The sequence below is a fragment of the Athene cunicularia genome (assembly GCF_003259725.1).
Source record: "Athene cunicularia isolate RWA chromosome 1 unlocalized genomic scaffold, athCun1 chr1_part2, whole genome shotgun sequence".
In the NCBI taxonomy this organism is placed as follows: domain Eukaryota; kingdom Metazoa; phylum Chordata; class Aves; order Strigiformes; family Strigidae; genus Athene; species Athene cunicularia.
Window position 1 is genome coordinate 5,568,066 of NW_020799092.1, and position 24,053 is coordinate 5,592,118.

Consider the following 24,053-nt stretch of genomic DNA (forward strand, 5'->3'; position numbering starts at 1 on the left):
GAATGTGAATCACTTATAACTCTACCAGTTATAGCTCCCCATATACTCTGAGAGTCTGAGTAATTCAAATGCCTGTTCCCCTGGTTTACATCTCAGTTTTCTGTGCTTTATTTAGCTTACTGCTAGGATTATTAGAACTAGAAAGAGTATGAGGAGCCATCTTCTAATAATTCATTTCATATTGTTCAACTCAGTGCTCCAAAACTCTTCTGGCTCATTTGTAAGCAGAAACATGACTGAGCCATTTTCCCTTTCCTCTTTGCTATTATGCAAATAGTTGTTATATTCCTTTAATAAGATGGCCATAGTGAATTTTTGAGTGACTGCATTCTGTAATCTTACTAAAGGTACTCTAGTGATTTGATGCATTGAAAAGAAGTAAACAATATTACAAGGGAAGTTTTCTTGGAAATGTGTCAAGGCATATGACAGAGCAGTCATCTCTCCAGATATGACACCATTACTCCACAAAAGAGAAGTGCTTTTCAAAGCAAAATATGATGGTGAGAATAGGTTTTATTACCACAGTTCAGCTCACAACTCAGATTAATGTAATTACATAGATTTATCTTTTACCAAATCCCAAACTACATTCTTACTCTGTAAGACTTCCCACAAAAAAATTAATATGCAAAACAACGGGGGATAAGGCACATCCATGTGACTTCACCAAGTCACAGTTTCAGGTTGATCGTGAAAAGAAATGTTATGGTCTAGTGCAGAGAAGAATTCCTGATAATTGGTGGTCTATGTGATTTTTCATCTGTTTCTACTCAGTTAAGCTCAAAGTAGTTTGACTTATGTATATAAACAGATCATCTGATGTTAAAAAATTATACTTCAGAAACGGAAGAAAAATAAAAGTTTCTTAAGGAAAGGTAAGAGTAATTAGAGTCTAACTGGAGACAAAATGAAACTGACATACCTAGTAATATGTCTGAACTAAGAAGGAAGAACACTGGATTCTTTGTGCACCTTCTGTATGAATTCTTCATTTGTTAGATGTTCTTTAAATGAAACAGGGTCAGTGTATGACAAGGGAAAATTATGATTTTACTTTGGACTGTTCTAATTTGTTGTAATAAAGCAACATCCATACATGGTACAATGTACTGACAAGGCAGACACCTAAACATGAGCTCTACTATTGATCAATTATTGCTATTCCCAGTGTGCCTATTGACATAAGGTGCTGGATGAAAACACCTCCTGTATGACACAGAAGAGCAAAGAAGCACCAGATGGAGCTCAATATTTTAATGGTTCAGACAAATGTGACAGAGGACAAAGATGATCTGCTCTCCTAGTTCAGAGCTCTTACACGAAGATTAAATGAGTGGAGCTAAAGTAAACAACCTTAAAGGCAAATATCACCATCAAATAAGGTAATGTTAGTTTTGATGTGACTGTCTATGTTGCAAGTGATGGAACTAATCCTAAAATTGTTTGCTTTATAATATTGAAATATGAGATCCCTATGATGCTGTGAAACTAAGGCCTCAAGTAACATACACACTGGCAAAGAATCCCCCTCTCCAAATTCACTTGCACCATGGAAGCCAACTGCAATGAAGATCTTTGCTTAACAGACAATATTATTTTCATTTGGAGATTAAGAAGCATGCATTCTTTTTAAGAGATCCAAGCAAAAATAGTATTTAAAGCATAAGTTTCTCCAAACCCATCCAATTTACTTCAGAGATAATTTCAGGATATTTTGAACAGTATTTGTACGCAGCACTTAGTGTGGAATATATTATTATTTTACTTAAAATGAATTTCTGAGATCTTCAGGTTCTATAGGCTTCAAGATCAAAATTAAGTGGTTAAGGACATTAGAAACATGTCTTCCCTTTGTTAAAGGTATACACTTAACTTGGAACAATTCCATTTACAAGAGGCTCCGTATTCAGGAATAACACAATGAAACAGATCAGTGCTTTTGGATATTGGCAGTAACTTGTTGACAGTGCTTGGAGGCTTTACTGATTGAGTAAGGGAGAACGTCCGGCATTTATAGAGGTGTATACGTACTTTTTAGGAAATACAAATTCTAGGTTTTCAAGAAAACATTAAACATACTCACATTCCCACTGCTCCCACTTAGGAGCTAAGTGTGATACTCTCTGAACATTGGCTAACAAATGTAAATGCAAGAAATCCATTCATTTCCATGTATATCTTGATGAGATCTGAATCAAACTGTGGGCCTGGCACCATGACCCAGGCTACTGATCTAATTTGACTTTCCTGTAGCCAACAGCAAGTAAAATGATTGTGCAGTGAACCTGGCTGCTGTCAGCTCATTTCTGCATCAGGAATCTAGAAACGAATTTAGGAAATGAGGTTTTCTTTTATGTTACACAGTGTCTGATGGAAAATAACCCTAATGCCTTATAGGTAGTCTATGAAATAAATTAAGAACAGAATCAGTAAATAATGACTTTTGCTAGCTAGGCATAGTTAGTCCTATATGAAGATTTCAGTGGTCAGCTGTGATGTCATTTAAGAGAGAAATACATTTTCTTTCAACACCAAACTGAATAAAGTGTATGAACAAGGTTTCTAAAAATCTGGAGTTAAACACGTGAAAAATTTCAGTTTAAACATTGTCCACACAAAATAGCATGTTTTGATGTATTATTGGATTGTATAATCACTTCTAAACATTTTCTCTTTTTTTTTTTTTTCTTTCTGTTTTCTCTTTTGTAAAGCTAAGCCTTTCTTATCAACTATCAGGCCATTTTAGCATCAGGTATTTAATTTTGAATCTGTCTAAATTAAATGTATACATATTTTCAAAATGTTTCCCTCTTTCCTTAGCTAAAACTGCTGAGTCTAATCTATATTAATGACTATTAATTCCTTGCCTTTCTCTTTCCCTGCCTTCTGCTAAGTCATCCTCTGTAAATACAAAATATTTTTTTTAAGATGTGTTTTATTTCTAAAGAGATTTGACACTCAGATTTTATAGGGGGGGTTATACAGTGAGAAGGCATCTTTTCTTACAGGTCTGCTGTGATTTAATATGGATATGCCTCCACATCTTGATACCAGCTTCCTCTTAATACTTTTTACCATCATCCTTCTCCCCCTTTCCCAAAACTCCACTGTGCTCACCCTCCCCATATCATTTTTACATTGTGCCTTCTCGCTGGAATAACGCACTAGTAAGATACATTAATTCTTTTTCCTTTCACAACATAGACAAAAAACAGGCCAAGATGGAAATGTAAATTGGCATGGCAAGCACTCATCAATTCATAGTCAAAACAGCAAAGAACAGAAGACGTAAAATAATGGAAAATCTGCAGAATCATTAGTCTATTCTATTTCATAGCTTGGGGGTTTTAGAATTGAATTTTACAATTGTCACACAATTCTGTTAGCTGTTTGCTTTACATTCCACCAGTACTGGGGTTGATCCTGAAATCCACAGGTCTACTCATGTAAGTCCATAGCTATCACTTGGGCACAGGACAAAGAACAATGCTTATCTTTAGTAGTTTATAGATATAGTGTGTGCCATATATCTGACCCAGTTTGCCCTTCTGGACACTGTCAGGCTGCTATATTTGTATAAAAACACTAGCACTATCATGGCTCTAAGCCCACTTATACTGACAAGATGCCTTAAGACTTACTCCCAAGGAGCAGACATCACAGGTGTGATTCAGGGCAACTATGTTTAGCTGCCTGCAATGGAGAGCAACAATGGAGAGCCTTCACGGTACAATTCATCTGTGCTGTTTGCCTCAGATTGAGATGAATGGCTACCCAGAAGGGTTTGTTCCTTGTCAGACAGATGTCTACATTGCAAACAGCTACAGTCAATATGATGGTTCTTTCCCCTCTTGGGGCTCTGAAGCATAGCCACCTTATTTTCCATGGACTCCTGTTACCTTCCTCCCTACCCACCCCAACTTCTGCAGTAGCGTAGACATATTACTTCCTATAATTGCACCTTCCTGGGTGGCTCGAGTTCACTGCTTAGATGTCTGGGACACAGTGATTGAGAACGTCTTACAAGGCCTTGGCTGCTATCCATTTCCCCCATCTCACTTTATTCATTCTGTCCTCAGAGAACACATACCGAAATACAGATTTGTAAGTAACAAAGCCTCCAACTAGTGTCCTCTGCACTTAAAAGGCTTCTTGATTTTGGTCACTATTTTCTGTATTTTATTATTTGAATTCTTCTCTCCTGTGATTTCTTAAGCAAATGATAAAATCCATAAATTTGCACAAGACTGTTGACCCCGGATTTTCTGCATACCAGAGCTACCATCCACTCAACTGCTGTTTCAGGACATTTAATCCCATCTTGTCTCAGAAAGCCACAGTTTCCAACAGCAACAGCACTCACAGTATAAACTCAAGAACTCTGGCAATGAAGGGCCAGGCTGCAGTCTACACTGAACTGTAAGGGAAGAAAAGGAAGAAAAAAGCCATGGCCATCCTGACATAGCATTGGTGACAGTTCTGCTTCAGGAAGATCCCTTTAAGACATGCCTTGCCACCAGCACTCCTATGATGGTAGGGATGCTTGAGCTTCTCCAGATTCTCCAGAAAATGAGGTCACAGATCAGATTATTGATTTACAGGGCACAGAAAGGCACAGAAATATAGGTAGGGAAAGAAAAGTTTCTGAGTGGAGGAGAGCATATAAAGAGCAGTGCAGTGAAACTCTGAGTTACTGGAATTACTGGAGGTTAGGCTCACCCATATGAAAACCGAGAGCAACATCTGCCTTTCATTTAAAATAAATATGAAAAGCACCTGGGCTCCTATATGGAATGGAAAGATTGGGGGAAAAAAAAAAAAAAAGCAGACATAAAAAATTAATAGCTGCATTCACCTGGAAAAAGGCACATGAAATTCCTGAGCAACACAGTCTTGATCTCACAGTTGACCCTGTTTTGAGCAGGAATTTGGACTACAGACCTGCTGAGATCTTTTCCAGCCCAAATTATCCTATGATTCTATAAAAGGGCAGGGGAATCCTCTGGACTAGACAAGAGTGCTTTCTGATTTGCTCACTAACTTAAGAGATGGTGATTTTACTGCCTACCTAGTCAATGTGCATACACTGGAAGAAGAAAAACTCTGAATAAATCGACCTGGTGAAAAAGGGATCCTTTATAACCTTTATAGAGACACTCTTTCGATTTTGAGCCCACTGACAAGTGCCCAGTATTATGAACAAGTATCTTTCATGTGATTTTCCAGTCTCTACAGAAATGCTATACATTCTTTTTTAACAAACTGTATTGAAATGAAGAAAAAAAAAACCCTCCTCCTATTGCTTTTCACTCCCGAGTCAAAATATGTGAAGGATTCTGAACAGAAGCATGCTTGGTGTTACTTGGTGAATGAGATTTTAGACCTTATCTGTACATTCAAGAAAAATAATTCCAGAGATGCTAAATCCTCTTCAGACCATCAAATTGAAGTCTATATCCAAAATTATCTTATATGCCTGCATTACAAGCAAATCAGAAAAAGTGATGCAAGTAAACATGTCTGAATAGCTTTCTCCTAAAAGAGTGTAACTTCTTTATAGCTCTATTTTAAAGAAATGAAAAACTGTATTACAGAACTTTATCGTTATTGATGTTTGGTAATTGAGTAAATTGGATTTGTACAACTAGTGAAATCATGAGAATGTTATAAGTGTCTCATTTAAGGTGCCATTTTAAAGGGAATGACCTCAATAAAAGATGTTTTAGTAGATTGATTAAAAAGACTTTATGCAATTTTCCTCACCAAAAAAACAGGAGAATGATAAAAGTGGAGAAAAATATATTAATCAGAATTTAGCAACTACCAGTCAAGCAAGTAAGCTTGCTGATACACTTCTTTCAAAAAACACTTTCTGCTTCTGAAACTAAGCCAATTAAACTAAAAATGTAAAAAGAATACACTAAAAATAGATGGATTGTTTGTAACTGCTTATTGTGGGAGATAATTTTCCAACCAATTTAATTAAAAAAACCTATCTAATACCTAAATTCAAACCCTTAAATTTCTACATAATGAAACTGCATAAACTCAATGCTAGATATCTTATTACAGATTCAGAAATATATAGGAAACCCATATACATCTAGATTTTATTATAAAGAAGTATGTGAAGGTGAAAACACATGAATATTCTACTGTTATTACTAGCCTACAATGGCAGCTTTTCAAAACATGACATTTATAAACTAAACGGAAAGAAAAACGTCAAATAAACACATTGGAAATGAAGATGAAATGTCTCCAAATGTACCAGTCATTAAAAATAACATGAATTTTGCATATTGTAAGAGAAATTATAGAGTCATGTTTTCCAGATTTACGTATGTCTACTTGGTTCTTCTATCTACATTTTCACTGTGGAGGTTTTCTTCTTTATGGGAAGTTTTGAAATTTAAAAAGGTGGAAGAGATGGTGGTTAAAAAAGTTAAGAACATTCTTACATTAGTGACTGACAGTGGAGACTTCAGAAAAGGGATTCAATCCTATGTTATAAATTAAAAGATCCATTTGAGTCTATTAACAGAAACAACAAGCAGCTGTATTTAAGAAAAGTAGTGAATACTATATGGTGAAGATCTCCAGGAGGAAAGAAAAGGGTCTTTACACTCTTGCCTAAAAGGTACTTTTAGAGATTCTTTTAAAAGCTTACACAAAGATATTTAAAAGCTTACACGAAAGATATTTGTGCCCAAAAGGGAAATTCATAAACCAGACAAAACTTTAAACAAGGGGACATGACTAATTGGCTAACAGAGGTTTCAGCTGATGTGGCTATTGCAGGAACATTTTTCCCTCAGGTAGACTTTATTAAACTTCATTTACAACATCATTACCACTCAAACAGCAAGAAACAAATATATAAATATCAGTGGATAGGACAATGCTGCATTTAATTTGGGCTGAGAGCACCATAAACTGAAATGTCTTTTTCCATAAGTCTGAGCACTGAGGTAACTGGACTAGCTCTGTTTGTGTGGCTCTTACCACGATTAAAATACAGTTAAACCAAGGCACACAATGCCAATGTTTCACACGTTCCATGACTGAATTAACCTGGTATAACAAAGAAGTACTCAGATGATGAGAGGGCCTGGGGACCTCGTGAGAACAGAAATTGCCCTTTCCAGATTCATGCTTCCCTCCTGGGACTACTTCCAGGGAGGGCAGCCCCCCACCACTTCATGCTGCAGAGGAAGATGCAAATGTCCCCTAGACCAAGAAGGCACTGCAGGCATTTGAAATCATTATTACTATTTGTTCAGAAACATAATACTGTACATAAAATGCCATCTTTTCAAAACAGGTTCAACACTAAAATCATCAACATGAAATGAGAATATAAAATTTACTGCTGGTGTTTCTATATACTCTGTCTTTCTGTTCCCTACAGACAGCTCTACATTTCTGCTCATTAAGCCAACACTATCAGGGAGTGTTGCAGCAAACCAGTCATGTCACCTTTGGGCAATGAAAACTCTCACTGTGCATTAAGTGACTGTGCATTACACTTTTCTTGATGTCACTAGCAGGCAAACAACATCACAAAAATAATTGCAGTTTAAGGCCAATTATTGGAAAGGGAAAGGTGACTTTTGACATATAGGGGACATCTCATTGTAACCTTGGTTTTTTTAATCTATTGCCTGGTTGTTGGGGTTTGGTTTTTTTTTGTGAGCCTAGTGTTTTTCAAAAGGTTTTTGACATTCTGATTTGTGAAGACTGATGACAGGAAAATCTTCAAAAAGAAAATCCTACTCAACATTTCTGAAGAAAAAGAAGTATCTCATGGGTCTTTTTATCTCTTTTTCAGTTATCTAAATATTTTCTGTATTACAGAAATATCCATTAAAAAGCCGTACTTTTTTCAAATGTAACTTTTTCCACAACAGTTCCATAGTTTACTAGCTTTACAAAGTCCTATTAAAGGCTGGAATTTGTCAACTCAAAACCATCAATTTCTGGGCTCCCTCAGAGAATCAAAAAAGGTACTTTTTAAAACTGCACACTGAAATTTGAGTTCAGACTCATCCAGACTTCCATGTACCTCCTCAAATTTCTCTTCTAAATTGCCATTGCGCTGTACAGTGGACAAAGTATCTGAAATCTAAAACATTTTCTCTCAGAATCCCTGGCTGCCAGAAACTCCTCCACTTATTAGTGACAGTGCTTTTAGGTACAGAGCACTCTCTCGAAAAGGACGTTGTTCTGTTTGTACCCATACATTTTTCTGTAAAACACTGGTGAAAAGAGACTCCACTTGCTATTTGCTTTAGATAATGAACTAACAATAAATCTTTGTAAGACCAGTCTGTTTCTAACTTGCTCTGGGTGAATTTGAATGAAATGAACAGCCCAATGATTTAAATTAAATAGCTTGGAAGCACTTTCACTTATAATGCATGTGGTGGTCTTGCATTTCAGTCTTGATCCCTTTTTGCAGGCATAGTTTATGTCACTTTGATGTCTCCATCCACGATTTGTGGATGCAATCAGACACAGTACCTAAACAGTCAATAACAAACTGCACCTGCTAATAATAGCATATTATGCTGTTCATGAAACCACAGCTCCTGCAGGCTGCATAATTTGTACTGTAAGTTCATTAGCTGTAGATATTTACATATTGAACAGTAGGATCAGAAAATAAGAGACTGAAATAACTTACTAGAGTGCATGAAAACTACTGAATGCTTGATACTAGTTACAGTAGTAAATTAACATCAAACTACACCTGTGGTGGGTTGACCCTGGCTGGATGCCAGGTGTCCACCAAAGCTGCTCTATCACTCTCCCTTCTCAGCTGGACAGGAAAGAGAAAATATAATGAAAGGCTAAGGACAAGGAGATCACCCACCGATTACCATAACATGCAAACCAAACTCAACTTGGGGAAATTAGTTTAATTTATTACCAATCAAATCAGAGTAGGGTAATGAGAAATAAAACCAAATCTTAAAAACACCTCCCCCTCCCCCCCGCCCCCTTCTTCTCAGGCTCAACTTCATTCCTGATTTTCTCCAGCTCCTTCCCACCAGTGGCTCAGGGGGACAGGGTATGGGGTTGCAGTCAGTTCATCACATGTCTCTGCTGTTACTTCCTCCTTGATTTCTTCCCCTGCTCCAATGTGGGGTCCTTCCCATGGGAGACAGTCCTCCATGAATTTTTCCAACACAAGTCCTTACCACAGGCTACAGTTCTTCATGAACTGCTCCTTTCCATATGGTTGCAGTCTTTCAGAACAGACTGCTCCAGTGTGGGTCCCCTGCAGAGCCACAAGTCTTGCCAGCAAATCTCCAGTGTGGGCTCATCTCTCCATGAGTCCGCATGTCCTGCCACTGGGGTCTGCTCCAGCACAGGCTCTCCATGGGGTCACAGTCTCCTTTGGGCATCCACCTGCTCCAGCATGGGGTCCTCCACAGACTGCAGTGGAATCTGCTACACTGTGAACTTCCATGGGCTTCAGGGGGAGAGCCTGCCTCACCATGGGCTTCACCATGGGCTGCAGGAGAATCTTTGCTCTGGTGCCTGGGGCATCTCCTCCCCCTCCTTCACTGACCTTGGTGTCTGCACAGTTGTTTCTCTCACATATTCTCACTCCTCTCTTGTGACTGCTGTTATGCAGCAGGTTTTTTCCCTTCTTAAATACATCATCACAGAAGTGCTACCACTGTCACTGATAGGCCAGAGGTGGGTCCGTCTTATAGCTGGCTGGCATTGTCTTTATTGGACACAGGGAAAGCTTCTAACAGCTCCTCACAGAAGCCACCCCTGTAGCTCCCCCCACTACCAAAACCTTGCCATGCAAACCCAATACAACATTTGATCTTCTCCAAAGACTAAAAAGCCTAGTTTTGTCCGAATGCCAGTTTGTCCTAAAGAGAAGCATGTTAGCCCATAGGTGACATCTTCCATGTGACCTACCATGCCTGCACGGTATGGATGATCATCACATGCACAGTATCTCACAGTGCATGCTCACAGTTATTTTTCCCTCTGTAAAAAAAAAAAAAGCTCAGAGGACAGCAGATGCCATTTTGGTAGTGGAAGCTTCCCTAGCCACCTTTTTCTCTAGTGGATAGGGGATTTTGGTATATGCAGAGTAAGCTCAGCATGACAGGGAAGGTATATGAGCATCAAAGGAGAACTAGCAGCCAAAAAAAGATTCCCCAGATGACCTGCAGTTTGGTTCTGGTCACCGCACAAACTCTCCTGATAAGCTGCAAATAGTGGGACACAGGCTGAGCACTGTTATAAACTGTATGCCTGGTTGAGTAAATTAACATCTATAGCAGCAATAAATTACAAACAAGTTATTGTTCTTTCAATAGCTGAATAAATCGAAGGCATAACTGAAAAAGAAACTTAGAGTCAACTCTAAAGGCACTGAGATTTTATTGTGCACTGCTTCTCAGAGAACCAATTTACATAAACTAAGTTTATAAAACATCTTTCCTCACTCAGATCTGCAAATGCCACTTGAGGTATGGAAGTCAGCTTAATTCATTGCTGCCCATGAATCACAATCAGCAATAATGTTTACATAACAAAAGTCTCATGAACAATTGCAGTGATGACGCACAAACCAGAAAAAAAAGCAGATGAGTCTCACATAACTGTTTTGGCTCTGCAGTATTAACACCACCAAGAAGTAGTAGATTATAATATTTGACTATGCTCAGGAGCAATAGCTGTGGATTATAATGTCTCTTTCACATCATCACTTTCTGATCACAACTATATTTAAGGTTTCCAACTCTGATGTTCTTGTTTTTCTCATACTTATTCTTTATTTCTTTTATCTCACTTTGACATGGTCATAAGTCTATTTTGGTTTTACACTCAGGGATGAGCTAAGAGTCACAGAGATACTATACTGTGTGCTCTTTCCGTCACCTGTAATTCCTCTCAACTTTCATCATTGTAAACCAGGCTCCAAGTTGCTGCTAAATACAAGTCTCTTACTGAATATGCATTTCAAGCCTCTAAAGTCCTGTGCCATTAGTTACAAAAAGTACAGGCACATAAAGAAAAACTGCTGTGTAGAACTCCTAATACCTTGCCATGAATTTATCTACATCTGCTTGCAAACTCGAAAAAATCATGAAATAATAGTATCCTGCTATTATATTGCATCAACTACTGAAATAGATCTCTAAACGTAACTTTCAGATTTAGATTAACATAACTTTCAGACTAAGTTTATACCTGCTAGTAGATACTTGTTCATAAACTAAAAGTGAAGTTTATACTGTGCTTCCCCCCCCCCCCTCCAGAGAACACTTACTGTATATTTCTACTGCCTACTGTATACACCAGCTGCATATCAACTGCCAGATGTTGTCCCAGAAATGTCAGCTGCTGCTTGAGGCAGGTAGCAAATGCAATTAGAGATGCCCTGGTGACAGCTTGACACTTATGGTGACAATGTTTAAATTTTTAATCGGGCATGTAACACAAAACCCACTCAATTTAGATAGTTCCTGAAATCTGGACCAGTACACTACACTACATTTTTATCTGGGAGATGCAAAGATCAGTGTGTGGGCAGAAGTTCAAATGGACTGATATTTTAAAAATACCTAAAACTAGTTCCTGAAACATATTCTGCATCCAGCAGCTGTGAGAAGACCTGCTTTTTAAGGCAGTAAGGGATGTTACTGCTTTAAAGCAGTTCATTGCTTTTATACTGAAACATTACTATACATAAAAATGCAAAATATATAAAGGGTCTGAATACTACTTTCACTATTTATATGATTAGTTCCTCTTTACTACAGTTCTATCTACCAATTTCTACTGGTATGTCAAATGTCTTTTCAGATATACTGTATCAAATGAACTTACAAATTAAAAACTTGGGACACAATCATTAAGCAAAATGTATCAAGCACATTAGTAGCAGAAACACTCTGTATGAATTAGGTTAATGTAGTCATAAGAAGCAAAAAAACCCCAAACCCATACCAAGTTCAAACTAAATGAAGTCTATTCCTAGGGCTACATGACCAGATCCTACACAACATCAGATCCATTATGGTCACACAGTATTTACATAGATCTAACACCTTCTTTTCTTTTACAAATTACAAATCCAAGGGTTCTCTGTTTGTTCATCCAGCACAGATTTCTCTGAACTACCTTACCTCTACCCTACATTTGCACTGCATTACAGTCCAGCTTAAATGGGTTGCAAGTGAACAAGTTATGTATGTTAGCTGCTTCACGCTGGCTACCTCTGCATGCTTCTAAAGTAGTACAAGTTAAAGCACCTTACTGAAAGATGTCTGTAATACCATATCCATGTACCAGCACTGTGTAGTTACTGTTTACAGCAACTTAGTTCTACCTGGCCTTTTAGGACAGGGATTAAATACATTAATGGAAGCTGCAGGAATAATTTGGGATAAGGGAATTTAGCTGGATTTTGGCCAAGAGATTGAATATATAAATCTTTATTCTTGTGAAAAATACCACAGGCCCAATGTAATTCTGACTCTTCATTCCCTCTTAAAAAGATAGGTTTTCAAGCAAAATGCTGGGTTTTTACTGTCCCAGAGGGATGAACACTGTATTTGGAATGACAGACACTATCTGTATTTTCTCTTTACATAAAAGTAATAAGTTACCTTTTTCTGAGTGTTGGTGGGCTGATCTTAGTCTCTTGTTTATCTTGTATTTGGATAAATATGAAACATGCCCTCAGAATGTGGACAGTAGTAGCAAGTGTTCTTTGGTCTGGGATCCCCTCATTGTTTACTACTGGATATACAGAGCACCAAATTTGGCAGAACTTCCATGGGAGAGTGGTGTGGTATAGCCAAAGAACATGAGTGTGAATTCACTGGGGAATATCTGCAAAACGTTACCACCTTTTTCTAGAGTCAGAAACATACACCTGTTCAGACCTTTCTCAGCTACATGATCTTGACATTGTGCCTGAAGTTATATCAACATTTATGAATTCATTTCAGATTCGCTTTCTCATTTCATACTGTTAAGTGAGCACTTCGCTCCCTGCACTCTCCATTTCCTGGGTATTTTGCTGTGCTACACTTGTCAGCGAGCCACTGCAGTGCCTTTTTCCTCTCTCTGCAGTGTTACCAAGGAATATGGTTTTGAAACTGCACTGTGAACAGCTCTATAAGTTTTCCTTTCTGACACCGATTTCACATTAAAAAGACAAGACTAATACAATTGAATGTCAATATATGAACAGTGAGTAGTCAAAGGAGAATGAACCAGCAATCACACAAAAGTCATGGAAGGTAGGAAGTTTCTTTCAGTCCATCTGTTACAGCCTGGTGACTCTGTATTAAGTTCTGTGGCCAAAGCCACAGCCAATTCTCTCATTTTATCTGGGAGCAAACTTTCCCCAGTGGAAGCAAGATATATACGAACAACTAGAAAACAGACCTGCTGTTAAAATCTTCCAGAATTGAAACCAAGAATGATGTGTAGCCTCACCCAAAGGAGAAGTAAAAATAATAAGAAATCTAGTCATTAACCAATCACACCACTCAGTTTAAACCTAAGTGTTATGCAGTAGAGCTGCTATTCTGCAGGGACAGGGAAGGAGTGTACCAAGAATGTACTTGGTTTCCTTCAGGATTATAATTCAATTTAGAAACTAACATGATCATAAAATAAACATGCTAGGGTTTCATTTTAGGTCAGAGTCATGTTAAAAAAGATTGCTACCCTAGATTTTAAAAACATTAGCCTGAGTCATGTAACACAACCACATTTTGATCATTCTGAGATGTGTTTACACCTTATCCAGCTGTGATAGAAAATGTGCAATTACTGATGCTGGCAAGAAGTCACACCAAGGCCAAATGAGATTAATAAGAAATAACACTGCATGTCAGTAGCATAATAGAAACTGAAATGAATAATCAAATTGGTAGAACATTCATGCAGTGTAAGCAGCAAAGTCCAAATAAATGGGCTTGAAAGCCACAAGAAAATTCTATAGTAAGCACTTAAATCAACAATTTGGAAAGTTTTCTGTGAATAATGTTGCAATAAGTTTCATAATATTTAAAATATTAAGTGATTTCATAGCTTTCACTGCTGACTTTAGCACAGTAATAAATCTGCAAAAAATCACAAAGTAGGAAAAGATTGGTTCGAAACCACTGGGCAGATATATCAATAGAGAGGATTAATTCCACATTCATTTCCTACACTGCCTAAACTTCAGAGACTTCTTCAGCATCTCTCCTGGTGGAAGCAGGGCAGAATTCTAGGATGTGAAGCTGAATTGCTGCAGCAACACTCTCATGTTCTTGGATGTTGGCATACAACTCCTATAGACAGTGGTATGTTTACAGGAAACATGTAATAAATGAAAAACAGCTGTCACTGAAAACATGTATCAACTGCTGCAGCACTAAAGATGCTATCTTTCAGGTTATTTGAAGGAATAGTTTATGGTAACTGGCTGATGTAACCAGTGATATACTCTTATACACTGACATCCACCAGTACCTGTGTTAATTCAAAAACATGTAAAGAAAGGAAACATTTTCATTATTCTAGAGAGAAACATCTCCCACTTTTTCCTCCCCAGTATTCTCCAAAGAAGTGTGCCTTTCAAGCACAGAGGCACGTAACCTACATAACCGACCAAAACCTGTAACCTGAAAAATCCCTCTATCATTTCCATCAGTGGCAGCATGACAATGCATATTACCATATGAGCAAGCATAAGTAAAGCTAGATGTCCAGCAATATCTATTCCGCACAGAAGTGAGATTTAATCCCTGTTTAAGTACACTTGTGAAAGTTTAAGAACATAGCCTAGGCAAGAGAGACGTCTCTAAGCCTTGCTCCCGCTACATATCACATAAATACATTTTTAGAGACTGTACATTAATTTTCGCATTCCTGTCCAGAGAAGATTCACTGTTTTAGGACATTTTGTTGGAAATAACATTGGTATAAATGATTCATATATACTGTCCAACTATTTCAATGTTTAGGACTAATACAGGAGAGACTTCAGGCTGTTTTCAAACTACCAAAATACCGCTCACATCCCTATGCCTAAGCTGGCAGGAAAATGAAGGCGGGGTCTAGTTAGGTCTCTGGAAAGAGTACCAAGAGCCTCAGCAAAGAGTAGAGCAGGCAGCTAAGAGGAAATGTGGATCGCACTCAGTAGAATTAAGGCCATCCAAAGCCAGCACTTGTTTTCTCTACTGCACAGCACAGTGGATGAAATTGTGGCCTACTTGTGCATAAGGTTGAAAAAGATGACTGTAATGGACTGTTTTGGCCTTCAATCCATGCATCTGATTTTTCTTTGGGCTACACTTTCCCACTGCTCGGGCAGTAAAGACCCTATATTTAGGTATATTTAAAAGCATTTTTCCACTGTTACAGAGTAAAGGGGTTTCAGAGTAAACAAAACATACCCTCAGACTACACAGCTTTATATGTTGAAAGTTTTTTTCACGGAAGCTCTTACCTCTTTTTCCATTTGAAGTCCTTCTGCTCTGATATTTCTCTCAAATACTTCCCTCTTTTCTGTCTGTGGATTGGATTTTCTATACACCAGGATGTAGTCAATCCGACATTTCCCATCTCTAAAATATAGTCCATTGGTTTTGCTCTTATCACGTACTTCCTGTAAAGAGAAAGCCAAACATTTTAGTAACATTAATTTGCCTTGGTAATTGCTGCATTGCTGTTTGCATCATCAGTTTTCAGTAATACTCAACAGGAAAGATAAGGAATCAGAACAAGCTGTTCAAGTTTTTAGCTGCTTTACGTACAGTGGCTCTGAGGTTACCTGAAAGTAGTACAGACTTCCCCACCTCAAAACCAGGAGGTCATCTTAGGCAGGTGTTTGATCATATATGCATGGGATAGGAGAGAATAGAGAACACAAGCCAACTTTCCTCCCCCACCACCCTCCACAAAATTAGGAATAACTTCTTACATATAAAATAAAGCAGAGAATAGTGTTAGTGAAGTGTAAATTTAAAATTAAGAACTTAGTATGGTAGAATGTCTGTACATGTGAGAAGAATAAACAGTGACATGAGCATTTACTGCAGCAAGAACAACTGAAACATGGTGCAGAGATTCTCATTGCTTTGCAATGACTCTAGTACCTCTGTCTCATAGGACACAGTCAACAATATGAAGGTTCTGTACCTACCTCACCATGCCTGATCAGACTAACTATAAAATATTCTTTCCTTAAGAAACAGCTGAGGAAACCCAGTGGATTTATTTGAAAATAGTTCCTGGTGTTTAGTCTAGCAGTACCTAAATTCAATAAATACTGTTTCTTGGCTATTTCCTGCAAAGAACATACCTGCTTAAATGTTTGCTCTGACAGAAAGAAACAAACTGATTTCACTGTTAATAAGAGGTCAAGCAGGTCCCTCTCCTGAGAGCTGAAAAATCAAACTGCTGTTTTTTTTGCAGAAATTCAGGAGATGAAACTCTCTACAGATCCTCCTCGCAATTTAACACTACTTCCATGTAATACAAATCCTGCCTAGGGGTTAAGCTTTCACTTTCAGACAAGTTGAAATTTTGTGGCAGTTTGCAGGTTGGAGTGTTTTGTACAAAAAATGTACACTGTAAATGATATATGAGAACAAACAGCACTCCCTCAGAGCAGTATAATGAACAGGGACTTTTAGTGACCTCAATATCAGTCCAGCCCCAAGCTGAAGGGAGGTTTAGGCTAATTTCTTCCTGTTTTTCCAGAATTTGCTCAACCATTACTTCCAGAAATAGTCATGCCCTATAGAATATGATCAAATCTCTCAAGAAAATGAGTATTTTGCCCTTCACATCTGGGAAAAGTAGAGAATTTTCATAGTATTTTCTACATAGGAGGACTGCTGCTGAATTTTAATCACAAAAAAGTGATCATAGTAATAGGAAAAATTAACCTTACAGACAAAAAAAAGCCCAATATTCCCAATCAAAGAGTTTAGTGTAAACTATCTTCCTGACTTTCAGCACACATTTTTGATTAAATGGAAAAAACAATGAAAGCATCCCAAATGTACTAAGGGGATGGGACATTTAGTTTACTGAAAGCAGAAAGGGGAATTTTTCTAAGATTTTTTTATTACAGCGCCTGGCTCCTGACACAGCTTAATGCAGACTTGATATAGTGGAAAAGTTCTTTGAGCTGAAAAAGAAGGCAAGAAAAAAGATTTAAGCCCTAAGGAAATAACAGTAACAAATCATTTATATCTATACTGCATATCATGCTGACAAATGATGTTATCAAGATATCAGAAGTAGTTTTCACAGAGCATTAAATATGAAAACAGCTCAGGAAGCACAGTTTATTTTTTTTTTTCCATAAAAAACCCATGTCGAGAAGATGTAACAGAACTCAAAAGGCTATTTAAGGTTATTTGAATAAAGAAAGGGTGCAGCAGGTGATTTAGAGGGTCAGCTTAGTGGCCCTGCTCTGATTTCTAAGCTTCCTGACAAGCCATCCTTCCTGTTCTGTAGGTCCCAGAGTCACTATGTCTATTTTAGCAAGTAAAGCAGTGAAATAGGAAAGAATATGTAAAGCAAAACAATCTATGCTGATGATCTGCTGTCTACTATGTAGGCTTGAGGGCCCACTTTGGGCCCCCTTGTGAGAGCTGAGAATTGTCCCCCTCGTTGGAGCAGAACGTGACACCCCTATAGTCTGGTACTCCAGTGAGTCTTCTGGATATCTCGCAATTTGTATCCAGAAGGAATCCATGTTTGAAGTCCAACACTGCTTTGGAATGCAAAGAAAGCATGGGTAGGGGCAATTGAGAGATTCACTTCAAATGTACACTCCTGATTGAACTAAAAAGTTAAAAATTGGTTTGCCCTACACTGACTTATCAGTGCATGTAGAACCTTATATTAAAGAAAGACCATGAGATTTAGACTCCCCTATAAAAATGCCTTCCTAAGACAACTACTTTTTCTCTTGGACTTGTGAAACACTGACTACAGTATTGTAAATTTTTGCTCAGAAGAGCAGCTTGGACACCCTTATCTGTACTCAGAGGTCCTTTTCATTTTAGGAACACAGTATGTCAAATCCAGACTGATAAAACCTACTAGACTGGTAGGGTCTGTGAGAAGGAACCCTTTCTGTTGCTCTGTTATAGCCTGTAAGGAGGCTTAAAAGACTGAGCCTAGACCTACAAGAACTGAGGATCTAACCTGGTAAGGAGAAAGTGAGGGCTGACCCAGCAGTGTCAGAAAATAGCAACTGCAGGGCTTTTGCACTGTTGACAGTATTCCAGGCTCATACTATTCTAGACAGACTTTTCTCCTACCTTGAACTTTGCTGACCCTTCTCCACACATTGCATCTTCTTTCTCTGTGTTATATCTTCATACTCTAGCAATAAGTTTAGCATTTCTGTCTATCTTTGCAGCTTTATTTGTAATAGTCATATCTGAACTTGTATAATTGGGAATTCTTTTCCAAGGAATGAAGTAGTTTTCATATTTTTAGACCCACAATTGGGAGTCATCAGCATACACAGACATATGACTCATACATACATGCAACGATAGCTTTAGGCTAAATGGCTTACCTAAATGCTTCACTATCCAAAATGAGAGTATTTGTAACCCTAACAGCTATAGAGACATTAAATGGAACATTTAAATGAAAATGCAGTTAGGAAAACCAAGGAAATTTGAAACTTTACCTGCAGGTCTAAAAAAATACATCAGAAGGGACTCCACTGTTTACTTTAATGATAGATTAGATTCTTTCTTCATTCCTAATTATTTTGGTTCCTGGTTATTATCAGAATGGATGCTGGAAGCTCATGGAACATAGGATCTTTGAATTCTAAAGAGATTGTCTTTTCCTGTTGTTTGTGGCTAGTGGAGTTCCCTGCATGCAACTTCACAGCTGGTGAAGGGGGTTAATACCTGCACCACTAACAGTGATAATTTATGAACTTATGCAGAAACACCCAGTTTAAGGCACCATTTTAATCAAAGAACAAGTAAATTTTCTCTGTGTGTTCTTTTTTATTAATATCCTTTTGCCCATTTAGATTATATTTTGTGGAAGCTGCAACTTATTCTTCTTGACACCACAACACATTTAATTACATGGATCTTTTCTAAAAATGAAATCATCTAGTCTGCAAAATCAAGTGCTCAAAGGTTATGAAGTAACAGATCTGTAGTTTTCTCCAAAAGCTTAGATAATCTCTTTCTATATCCATCCTGATCATTGAAGACAACAGGGATTTGGTGGGAAAAAATTATGTAATCAGCTTGTATTCTGGTAAATGCACACAAGAAAACTTAACTGAAATTGCACAAGCTATCATAAGAGCCATAAAGAACATCAGAATTCTTATTTTGCAATATGAATACCTTTTCTCTGCCATAATCTTCAGTGCAAGTTCTAATTTATAAAAGCAATTGTTAAAACAAACTCTATTCTGCACAGTGTTAATAACACTGTCCCCCCCAAATATCAAGACTTTGATGCTTAAAGTGAAGACTGTAGGAATGACTCTTACAATTTGAAATTTCAGAACTATCTACATTAGCTGGAATGTCAAGAATAGGCCATATAAACTTACTTAAGTAGAAGTCAACTTTTGCTCAAGTTCCACCACTTTCCCTTGTTTGGATAAAGACAGATTTATTACTCCATAGCAAGAGAGGCAGAGTGAATGCATACCCAGAATACAGGTACTAAACAATTCTTCCTTTTCGCTGCTAGTACAGTTCTCAGAAAATGAAACTTCAGTAGAAGTAACACAATATTTTAGTGATAATATGTTCCTGGATTTAAATTGTAAAGCGTATACCTAATTGTTATATTGGTATATGTAAAAAGTATTTCAGTCAATGCACACAAAGGGAAATACGATTTTCAATTTGCTCAAACTGTAGCTGTGTTTGAATGAAACAAAACAAAGAAGAAAAAAACATGTTTAGCCGAAGGACAAGCTGAATCGCAGTCTGGCCCTGCATCTGTTAAGGAACTGTTGATAATGCTTCATCTGTAAAGTCTTCACTGGATCTTCTGTTTGAGCACAAATAACTAAGAGTTGAAGCATAAAATATCTCAACTTGTCAGTTAAACAAAAATGGTAAGAAGCCTTTGGTATGTCCTTGTAATTTTTTTTGATTGTAAGTTCTTTTTGATGAATTCAGCCAGAAAACATTATTTTTCTGCAATGTTAGCTTCAAAACTAAACCAAACAAACATCTGTACAGAGGGATTCATTGGTGCCAGATTCCTTGTCCTGATGATATTAAGGGGGATCTACAGGCTCTCTTAGTTACTAAACTAAACGACTGAAAGGAACCTTGAAGCTTCAAAGTTCACCCCACCACCATATAGTTGTGCTCCCTAAAAACTACAACATCTAAACAGTGTATCTTTTCCTTCTGGAATTAAGCAGAGGACAAATCCTTGAAACTTTTTTTTGTAGTTTAGAGCATCCCTCAGCTCCCATTAGGACCTTTAACTTTCTGTTTTCCCCTCTTATACATATAACATGACTTAAATTGCTATTTTTCTCTAACTAAGGTTATGCAAAAAAAGGAAGATAATCTGTTCAACTGGGAAGATATTCCTCAGACATTTTCTCTTTCCCTTTAAAAAACAACAAATACATCAAAGAGGAAAAAAAATCTTGCAGTATTGTTTTTTGCTGCATCGTTAAATTAACAGCAGCATATGTTGCTCTATATCATCCTCTGTCCTTCTCACCATTTTCTGTTAATTTTTTCTCTTCAATTCGCAAAAATCAAAGCTGTCCACCTGTGCTTTTTTGTTAGAGACCATATGGTACATGAACCCAAAATGTAACACAGGACTATCATGTCAGATTAACCTATTACAGTGCAAGCAGGTAAAAAGGGCCCTTTAAGTTGTATGGGAAGAGCAATGAGTGAAGGGTAAGATGACATTTTGAGCAAGGTCAAACATATCCCTGAGTGCCCTGAATTTTGTCGCTTTAATTATCTGTCTAAACATTCCAGGAGTGCAGCTCTCTATGGGCTGAATTGCTAGCACAGGGAAAATCTCTGACTCCTCAGCAGTTTCACAAAAGAACTTGCACCACAAAACCCTCTATTTCTTGAAAAAGACATAATCTGTATATTGTCTAAACTTTATTTAAACCAGTAAACAAAGCAGGGTCAGGGCCAGGGCTTCAGCACTATCCCATGGTTTTCCATGCTTTTTAATTGTTACTACGGTCCCTGCCAGTTCTGATCTATGCCAGTCAGCCCTCTGCCAAAAAATCCTCAGGCACAGCTTGCAGGTAACATCAGACCATTTCAGTAAGTAGTCTGGATGCAGCTGCATTCCTGAGCTGAGGGAAAGAAGACAAGTCCCTGGGCTCTCCTCTTTACTCCCTAAACTGATAGCCCAAACATCCATGGCTTGTAGGGCAGTTGGAGGCAAAGTTAAAGGGTTATCATGTTCCTTTCTACACAAAAGACACAAAAAGGAATTTTGGCCCAAATTTTCATCATGGGTTCATGATGCTTTGCCTGCTTTAAAACATAATTTTAAAGGGACTATGTGCTAAATGATTCCTCCCTGGTATGTTCTCTGAATCACCTTTATGCACCATCAGGTAACTTGTTCTTCAGTGGAATGGAATGCATCACATACCTGATACCCAATGCTTCTTATGAGAGATTTATGATAAATTCTCCTCCTCTCTCCTTCCCCCCAAAGAATTAATACAGGGAAAACTTCATTATTTTCAGAAGCAGTGAAACATTAGACTCGGATGGTTCAGAAAACAAGCAGACAATGAAAGTCTGTATAGACTTTTGAATGGGGCTGCATGAAATCAATAGAACCTTTTAACTTCAGATATTTTATATTTTAGCATTATAATCTTAGAATGGAAAGCCAGTCCCTATGGGAAAGGTCAGACACTAGTTGACTTGCAGAGAATGAGATTTTAAATCAAATTACATTTATTCCCTTTTTATAATGGTCATGAATAATTATCATAATAATTCTGTGTGTTCTTACCTCTCCTGCAACTTCCAGCCTGCTGGCATCATCAGAAGTACTGGTCAAGTTACCATGGTGAAGCAGGGAGTCATCATCCTTGGAAGGGCTGTTCACACCTTCTAACTCATCAAAAAAAATGTTGACATCCTTAGCTACTAAAAACAAAAATAAAAATATACCTTCAAATCACCATTGAACTAAATGAGTATAAAACATTCTTAAGAATGCCACTTTTTAGTTCTGATACAAGCATATACTATGTTCAAAATCCAATGCATATTGGAGTGCTTTTTTCATCAATGAGCCACATAAAGATTTAAGATATCACAATATCTCTCTGATGACAAATAAGCAATCTTCTGTCACAATAAAGCATAAAATAATTATATCCTCAGCTTCTCTTGGGGTAAGTGGCTTAAACAATTACCTTCTGAACTAGTATGGTCTCTGAAAACTACTTAGTATAAAGAAACAGATTTTTAACCTACTACATAAAGTATCAAGTTAAAAGTTGTACAGACCTGCAAGGCAGTCAGAGGCAGAAGACTTCAAATAGATACTGTTACTTGAAAGGCACTGAATAAATGAGCCTGGATAGAAGTTTGTCTTTATATAATTTGGCATGTTTTGATACATACAAATCTGGCACATTCAGCTCTACTTACTGCACAGCCGTCAGACACACATGAAGCAATAGCTTAAATCTACAGGATGCTGTAGTAAACCCAACCCTGATAAAAAAGTGAAGAGATAGAAGGGTCTGGAGCACATTCCTCCATCCTGGCGATCTGGCAGTGGGGCTCAGGGCCAAGACAGAGTTAGCACGTCCAGAGGCAGCCCCTTTCCTCTGGTGTCTGTGGGGAGAGACTCCCAGAGAGCACTGCAGAGAGGTTTGCCTGGCCATCCCAGGGTTGCATCTAGCCCTGGCTCTGCTATCAGGCCTGATCCTGATGTCAACCCATGGCCTGACATCCTGGCCTGTTGCCCTCCAGGGCAGGGCCTGGTAGCCTGGGCCTGTTCCCTCCCCGTCCCCCAGCTCAGATGGTGGGACAGACCCAGACCGCCAGGCCCTGCCCTGCCGCCCACCACGGGAACCCCCGGCCCCAGCTGGGCGCTGAAGGGAGGTACCTGCTTGAGCAAATGGGTTGAATTTCCTCCACCTTTCATGCAATGCCATGTCTTGTGATAATTTTACTCTAATTAAAACAATCAACCCAAACACTAGAAGGAATGGCACCATACTCAAGATTAGAGCAGTGTTAGCTTCAGAGTGATGTTCCCTGCTCTGCTGAGCGAGGAGGTGATGAGAAGCTGTGAGCAGAGCTACTGTGCCAGCCTACAGTCCCACAAAAGGGCCACTGACCTGCTGACTGAGCGGCTGGTGGGTCTGCAGGCAGTAACGCCCACCTTTACACCCCATGCGCTGCAGGCCTGGGGTGAAAGGGTGATAAAGAGAGGTATGTGGGGAGAAGAAAAATGCCTTGGCTGAGGGTCAAGCTTCAGCTGTGGATAGATTTCATCTCTCCAACCTCATGTTTCAGAAGCAGAATCCAGAATTACGATAGTAGAGTTGTAACTGTTAGAAGAGACACCCCCCCACGGGTCAGCTACTGAGCCTCTTCCCCTGACTAAAGCAGGATCAGATATTTGTTACTTTTTTACAGAAATTTGTCTAACTCACTATTCCTCACACTTTTTTGCAAATTTGACTAACTTATGGAATCTTTCTTCTTTTGTGCAATAAACTTCTGATTGTTTTTCTTCTCTACAACTCCCCTAACTTAGTGACAGGCAGTTGTAATTCCCGTTGATGAGAATTTATATTAAGAGGGAACAGACAAAAATCTCTAATTGCTGGCAGCAACTTAGTTCCATGGCTAACTACCGGCAGCAGGTGTAAAAATCCATTCCCACACTGTGGAGAGACTGAATATCTGCCAGAAATTAAAGGCCATTAACTGTTCCCAGCCATCATGAGCATTTTGTGACCTCCTTTTCACCTTTCCCTTCTTCAAGAGCTATAGCCCAGTTTTAGAAAGCTT

The 24,053-nt window shown here is 38.2% G+C and overlaps 1 protein-coding gene across 5 annotated transcripts in view; it reads right to left on the reverse strand.

The window, feature by feature from the left end:
* The window catches only part of ANO4 (anoctamin 4), a 203,708-nt gene that overhangs the window by 86,995 nt on the left and 92,660 nt on the right, over positions 1-24,053 (reverse strand). For all 5 annotated transcript variants that reach the window (XM_026868394.1, XM_026868396.1, XM_026868395.1 and 2 more), the window contains 2 exons: positions 22,030-22,166; positions 15,494-15,652 (listed from right to left, as the gene is read on the reverse strand). In XM_026868394.1, the coding sequence (XP_026724195.1) occupies positions 15,494-15,652; positions 22,030-22,166 (296 nt within the window). The remainder of the gene's footprint in view (positions 1-15,493; positions 15,653-22,029; positions 22,167-24,053) is intronic.